Below are 8281 nucleotides of genomic sequence, written 5' to 3' on the forward strand. Positions count from 1 at the left end.
GGACAGACGACAGACTGACAGACGACAGATTTTCTGACACCGGACAGACTGACAGACCTGACAGACGGACAGACTGACAGACTGACAGACCGACAGACCGACAGACCGGACCGACAGACCGGACAGACCGCAGACAGACAGACTGACAGACTCGACAGACCGGACAGACTGAAGACCGACAGACCGACAGACGACGGACAGACTGACAGACGATGGCAGACTGACAGACCGACAGACTGACAGACCGACAGACTGGACAGACCGACAGATCGCGTCGATCGACAGACCGGACAGACCGTTGGGACAGACTGACAGACGGACTGACAGACTGACAGACTGACAGACGGACAGACCGACAGACTGACAGACTGACGGACAGACCGACAGACTGACAGACTGACAGACCGACAGACCGACAGACCGGACAGACTGACAGACTCGACAGACTGACAGACTGACAGACTGACAGACTGACAGACTGACAGACTGACAGACTGACAGACTGACAGACTGACAGACTGACAGACTGACAGACTGACAGACTGACAGACTGACAGATGGACAGACTGACAGACTGACAGACTGGACAGACCTGACAGACTGACAGACTGGACAGACTGACAGACCGACAGACCGACAGACTGACAGACTGACAGACGACAGACCGACAGACCTGACAGACTGACAGACTGACAGACTGGACAGACTGACAGACCGACAGACTGACAGACCGACAGACCGACAGACCGACAGATCGACGAGACTGACAGACCGACAGACTGACAGACCGACAGACCGACAGACCGGACAGACCGACAGACCGACAGACCGACAGACTGACAGACTGGACAGAGACAGACTGGACAGACTGACAGACTGACAGACTGACAGACTGACAGACTGACAGACTGACAGACTGACAGACTGACAGACTGACAGACTGACAGACCGGACAGACTGACAGACTGACAGACTGACAGACTGACAGACTGACAGACTGACAGACTGACAGACTGACAGACTGACAGACTGACAGACTGACAGACTGACAGACCGACCGACAGACCGACAGACTGGACAGACCGGACAGACTGACAGACCGACAGACCGACAGACCAGACTGACAGACTGACAGACTGACAGACCGACAGACTGACAGACTGACAGACTGACAGACCGACAGACCCGACAGACTGACAGACCGACAGACTGACAGACCGACAGACCGACAGACCGACAGACTGACAGACCGACAGACCGGACAGACCGAGTGACCGACAGACTGACAGACTGACAGACCGACAGACCCGACAGACCGGGACAGACCGACAGACCGACAGACTGACAGACTGACAGACCGACAGACTGACAGACCGACAGACTGACAGACTGGACAGACCGACAGACTGGACAGACTGGACAGACCGACAGACTGACAGACCCAGACTGACAGACCGACAGACTGACAGACCGGACAGACCGACAGACTGACAGACCGACAGACTGACAGACTGACAGACTGACAGACCGACAGACCGACAGACGGACAGACTGACTGACAGACTGACAGACTGACAGACTGACAGACTGACAGACTGACAGACTGACAGACTGACAGACCCGACAGACCGACAGGACAGACACCGACAGACTGGACAGACTGACAGACTGACAGACTGGACAGACTGACAGACTGGACAGACTGACAGACCGACAGACTGACAGACTGACAGACTGACAGACCGACCGACAGACCGACAGACTGACAGACTGACAGACTGACAGACTGACAGACTGACAGACTGACAGACTGACAGACTGACAGACTGACAGACTGACAGACTGACAGACTGACAGACTGACAGACTGACAGACTGACAGACTGACAGACTGACAGACTGACAGACTGACAGACTGACAGACTGACAGACTGACAGACTGACAGACTGACAGACTGACAGACTGACAGACTGACAGACTGACAGACTGACAGACTGACAGACTGACAGACTGACAGACTGACAGACTGACAGACCGACAGACTGACAGACTGACAGACTGACAGACTGACAGACTGACAGACTGACAGACTGACAGACTGACAGACTGACAGACTGACAGACTGACAGACTGACAGACTGACAGACTGACAGACTGACAGACTGACAGACTGACAGACTGACAGACTGACAGACTGACAGACTGACAGACTGACAGACTGACAGACTGACAGACTGACAGACTGACAGACTGACAGACTGACAGACTGACAGACTGACAGACTGACAGACTGACAGACTGACAGACTGACAGACTGACAGTCTGACAGACTGACAGACTGACAGACTGACAGACTGACAGACTGACAGACTGACAGACTGACAGACTGACAGACTGACAGACTGACAGACTGACAGACTGACAGACTGACAGACTGACAGACTGACAGACTGACAGACTGACAGACTGACAGACTGACAGACTGACAGACTGACAGACTGACAGACTGACAGACTGACAGACTGACAGACTGACAGACTGACAGACTGACAGACTGACAGACTGACAGACTGACAGACTGACAGACTGACAGACTGACAGACTGACAGACTGACAGACTGACAGACTGACAGACTGACAGACTGACAGACTGACAGACTGACAGACTGACAGACTGACAGACTGACAGACTGACAGACTGACAGTCTGACAGACTGACAGACTGACAGACTGACAGACTGACAGACTGACAGACTGACAGACTGACAGACTGACAGACTGACAGACTGACAGACTGACAGACTGACAGACTGACAGACTGACAGACTGACAGACTGACAGACTGACAGACTGACAGACTGACAGACTGACAGACTGACAGACTGACAGACTGACAGACTGACAGACTGACAGACTGACAGACTGACAGACTGACAGACTGACAGACTGACAGACTGACAGACTGACAGACTGACAGACTGACAGACAGACAGACTGACAGACTGACAGACTGACAGACTGACAGACTGACAGACTGACAGACTGACAGACTGACAGACTGACAGACTGACAGACTGACAGACAGACCGACAGACCGACAGACCTGACAGACTGACAGACTGACAGACTGACAGACTGACAGACTGACAGACTGACAGACTGACAGACTGACAGACTGACAGACTGACAGACTGACAGACTGACAGACTGACAGACTGACAGACTGACAGACTGACAGACTGACAGACTGACAGACTGACAGACTGACAGACTGACAGACTGACAGACTGACAGACTGACAGACTGACAGACTGACAGACTGACAGACTGACAGACTGACAGACTGACAGACTGACAGACTGACAGACTGACAGACTGACAGACTGACAGACTGACAGACTGACAGACTGACAGACTGACAGACTGACAGACTGACAGACTGACAGACTGACAGACTGACAGACTGACAGACTGACAGACTGACAGACTGACAGACTGACAGACTGACAGACTGACAGACTGACAGACTGACAGACTGACAGACTGACAGACTGACAGACTGACAGACGTCCGTAACCTGGTGGTTCTTTACGTTACGAAGGGTGGAATTATCCTTGCATTTTCCTGCCTGATCCCTATTCGGGCGACATCTGAAACGATCCTAATCACGGGCCAGGATATAAACTTCAGTCAGCCCAGGGTCCCCTACAGAAATATTTGTAAAGTACTGAGACAGGCAGAAAAAGAATGCGGATGACATGGAATGCCGTTCCGTCATCCGGAGAACGCTTGCCGACCGGGATTGTGGAGAATGATTCCGGAGTTGAGCATTCGTGTATTAATACAGTTGTTTTATTCATATGCCTTGCTTATTTTCTTAGCCTATCCCTACGCTGTTCCCTACACCTCCACACCGCTGGCCTCCCCCGTTTTGGAGTTGGCCCTTGGCTTAACGGTACTACTCCATGTCCGCCGGCCACGTGGCTTACCGGGGGTCGTTTTGTTGCTCCTTGTTCCTTCCGTGATTACGACTGTTCTTGTTAAGTTCTCCAAACCGACACTTCGATCGGCGAGCAGTCGATGTTCCTAGAAGCCTTTCTCTGCCGTCGATCGCGCCAGCGGCCTTTTCGCTGCTCTCGTGTGAGCCGTCGACGTGTAGAGAGCAGCTACAGCTGCTGTGAGATGTATTCGAGGTGGTGTTGACCCTGCCGGTATGATAGCTCTGCCGATGATATATTGGTTGATGTGTTCGAGGCGGTGTTGGGTCTGCCGGTTGATGGCTCTGCCGATAATAGTTTGGCGTTGTGTGACGTTTATGTGTTCGAGGCGGTGTTGGCTCTGCCGGTTTGATGGCTCTGCCGATAATAGTTTGGCGATGTTGATGTGATGTTGATGTGTTCGAGGCGGTGTTTGTGATTTAATCTGTGCTTTACCTATATATAACTTATGTCCTAATTAACGTCAATCTAAATGCCCTCCGTGGGTCTTAACTGATGTACCTAAATCTAAGTGCCCTCCGTGGGTCTTTAATTAATCCTTAATCTCAACTAAATCCTAGCTGACCGACTACTCTAAACTAAACATATTGGTACCTGAGGCGGAGCGGCCTGAGGGCTGCCAATACAAACGACTCGAGCGCAATTCTCCGCTGAACTTGTGCGTAGAATTGGATGTGAGTGCAGCGGCCTCTTACAGACGACGGACTTTATCCTCGTATGGCGACTCGATAATTCGCATTTACTCCTCATACTGGGTGCGCAGCTCCTGTAGCAACTGCTTTAACTTGGCATGATACTTGGAGCTGAGGCGTCCGTCTATGTCGCTGTGTCGCTGTACTCTTTCTGGCGGATGCGGCCCGACTCATTGACCTTCTGTGAAATGTTCTGATCCTTGAATGACAGCTCCTCCCGAAGGCTCTGAAAGGTACTTTCCAAGTCAAAGCGCGACAGTGTCTCCTGCTCTAGAGCTTTGCGCGTGTCTTCAAACTGCTTGCGCAGACGATCCAACTCCTTGGTCATATTGTTCAGTTCATCAGTAATCTTCTTCCGATCGGCATTGACCAGGTTGAATTTGCTCAGCTCATTGAAATGCGACTCGTACAAGCGGGCATTTCCCTCAGCAGTGCTGCACTCCTTAATTTTCTTGTCCAGACAGTTCTTCAGATCCTCGTTCTCCTCCCACATAGGCTTGTTATCGATCTCGCCACGGGCACAATCCCTGGCCGTATCATCCAGAAAACTACGCGTCTCCAGCAGCTCAGCCTCGAACATGTTCTTGATATTGGTCGTCCCGCGGGTGACCTTGTCCCTGGTGATCTGCACCTCGATGCTGAGGTGGGAATTCTCTGTTTCCTAGTTACACAAACGATCATTATAGGTGGCCAGAGGATCGTTCAGGTTCTGCAGCTCAATCTCCAAGGCCAGGCGAAAGGGGCAGGTGGAGCTCAAGGGGCTGGAGACCGCTGAAGAAGCAGCCACATAAGGTTTCCCTGGGGGACAACCATCTCCAGAAACTACCTATCCAAAGCACCCAACTAACTAACTTCCCAACTAAGAGTAGATCAAAAAATAGGCTGGCTCCAATCAGCAAATCCACTCGCTGCTCTTTGTGAAATTTCGGATCTGTCAGATCCACATTTGCTGGAACCTTCCAGTTGGAGACATCAATGTTTAGACCAGGTTGACACTCTGCGATGTGAATCGCCACAACTGTCTCAATGAATACCGAATACGTGGATAGGCAAGACTTCAAGCAAACATTAGCCGATGCTTCATCCGTAGTGAATTCAGTGCCTCCAAGCATTCGGACCGATAAAGCTTAAGTTGGCTGGCCAGCCGTGATGTGATGAGATGAACTTGTGAGCCGGAATCAAGCAGTCACCATAATTTTCCTGATGGTTCTTTACGCCACGAAGGGTGGAATTATCCTTGCATTTTCCTGCCTGGTCCCTGTTCGGGCGCCATTTGTAAGGATGCTAGTCACTGGACGGGATATAGGCTTCAGTCAGCCCAGGGTCCCCCACAGAAATATTTGTAAAGTACTGAGGCAGGCAGGAAAAGGATGCGAGATGGTGTGTGAGGTGGGCTTCGGGAAGGACTCAGGGTTTCGTGGGCGGCCGATCCCGTCACCCGGGAATCGGTTGTCCGGCCCCGTCAACCGGGTCCCGGTGCCCAAGCTACGAGGAAGGATATGGGCGACCGATCCCGTCACACGGGAATCGGTCGTCCGGCCCCGTCATCCGGGTGCCGGTGCTCCGAACTACGAGGGAGGATATGAGCGGCCGATCCCGTCACCCGGGAAACGGTTGTCCAGCCCGTCAGCCGGGTGCCGTTGCTCCGAACTACGAGGGAAGGGGCAAAGGATGAGAGAAAGAGCGGAATGCGGTTCCGTCATCCGCAGACCGCTTGCCGACCGGGATTGGGGAAAATAATTCCGGAGTGGTTTCATTCACATGCCATGCTTATGTTCTAAGCCTATCCCTACGCTGTTCCCTACACCTCCGCACCGCTGGCCTCCCACGTTTTGGAGTTGGCCCTTGGCCGGCTTACCCGTACCACTCCATGTCCGCTGGCCACGTGGTTTACCGGGGGCCTTTTTGTTGCTCCTTGTTCCTTCCGTGATTACGACTGTTCTTGTTAAGTTCTCCAAACCGACACTTCGATCGGCGAGCAGTCGAAGTTCCTAGAAGCCTTTCTCTGCCGCCGATCGCGGCAGCGTCCTTTCAGCTGCTCCCGTGTGAGCCGTCGACGTGTAGAGAGCAGCTACAGCTTTTCTGTGTTGCGGTTGCGCTGTGAGATGTGTTTGAGGCGGTGTTGGCTTTGCCGGCATGATGGCTCTGCCGATAATAGTTTGGTTAATGTGTTCGAGGCGGTGTTGGCTCTGCCGATAATAGTTTAGGAAAGTGTGATGTTGATGTGTTTGAGGCGGTGTTTGTGATGAAATCTGTGCTTTACCTATATAGATAACTTATGTCCTAATTAGCGTTAATCTAAATGCCCTCCGCGGGTCTTAACTGATGTACCTAAATCTAAGTGCCCTCCGTTGGTCTTTAATGATGTACCTAAATCTAAGTGCCCTCCGTGGGTCTTAAATTAATCCTTAATCTAACCTAAATCCTAGCTTACTGACTACTCTTAACTAAACATATATGTACCTGAGGGCTACCTCACAATGTGCTCAAGATCTTGAATCATTTAGACTGCCAATATGAACAAGAGTCGAGCGCAATTCTCCGCTGAACCTGTGCATAGAATTGGATGTGAGTGCTGCGGCCTCTTGAAGACGACGGACTTTATCCTCATACTGGGCGCGCAGCTCCTGTAGCAACTTCTTTAACTTCGCATCAATGATGTCGCTGTACTCTGTCTGGCGGATGCCCCGCGACTCATTGACCTTCTGTGAAATGTTCTGATCCTTGAATGACAGCTCCTCCCGAAGGCTCTGAAAGGTACTTTCCAAGTCAAAGCGCGACAGTGTCTCCTGCTCTAGAGCCTTGCGCGTTTCTTCAAACTGCTTGCGCAGACGATCCAACTCCTTGGTCATATTGTTCAGTTCATCAGTAATCTTCTTCCGATCGGCATTGACCAGGTTGAATTTGCTCAGCTCATTGAAACGCGACTCGTACAAGCGGGCATTTCCCTCAGCAGTGCTGCACTCCTTAATTTTCTTGTCCAGACAGTTCTTCAGATCCTCGTTCTCCTCCCACGGAGGCTTGCTATCGATCTCGCCACGGGCACAATCCCTGGCCGTATCATCCAGAAAACTACGCGACTCCAGCAGCTCTGCCTCAAACATGTTCTTGATATTGGTCGTCCCGCGGGTGACCTTGTCCCTGGTGATCTGCACCTCGATGCTGAGGTGGGAATTCTCTGTCTCCAAGTTACACAAACGATCAATATAGGTGGCCAGACGATCGTTCAGGTTGTGCAGCTCCGTCTCCGAAGGCAGGCGGCATGCGGAGCTCAAGGGGCTGGAGACCTCTGATGAAGCAGCCACATAAGGTTTCCCTGGGGGACAACCATCTCCAGAAACTACCTATCCAAAGCACGAATTTTGCATAGGACGCAAACCGTATCCTTGTTTTATTTTCCCAACTAAGAGTAGAATCTGTGGAATTTCGGAACTGCCAGATCCACATTTGCTGGAACCTTCCAGTTGGAGACATCTATATTCAGACCAGGTTAACACTCTGCAATATGAGACGCCACGACTACCTCAATGTATTCCGAATACGTCGATAGGCGAGACTTCAAGCAAACATTAGCCGATGCTTCATCCGTAG

General features: G+C 51.7%; 1 protein-coding gene across 1 annotated transcript; it reads right to left on the bottom strand.

The window, feature by feature from the left end:
- Nucleotides 1-4814: 4814 nt before the first annotated feature.
- On the bottom strand, nucleotides 4815-8034 carry LOC108111702 (lamin Dm0-like; the record flags this gene model as incomplete). The annotated part of the gene is made up of 2 exons (XM_041819676.1): nucleotides 4815-5351; nucleotides 7291-8034. Coding segments are annotated over 2 exons (1281 nt in total), but the record flags the coding sequence as incomplete, so codon positions are not given.
- Between the last annotated feature and the right edge of the window lie 247 nt (nucleotides 8035-8281).

The sequence above is a fragment of the Drosophila eugracilis genome, unplaced genomic scaffold (assembly GCF_018153835.1).
Source record: "Drosophila eugracilis isolate 14026-0451.02 unplaced genomic scaffold, ASM1815383v1 contig_1759, whole genome shotgun sequence".
NCBI classification, from domain to species: Eukaryota; Metazoa; Arthropoda; class Insecta; order Diptera; family Drosophilidae; genus Drosophila; species Drosophila eugracilis.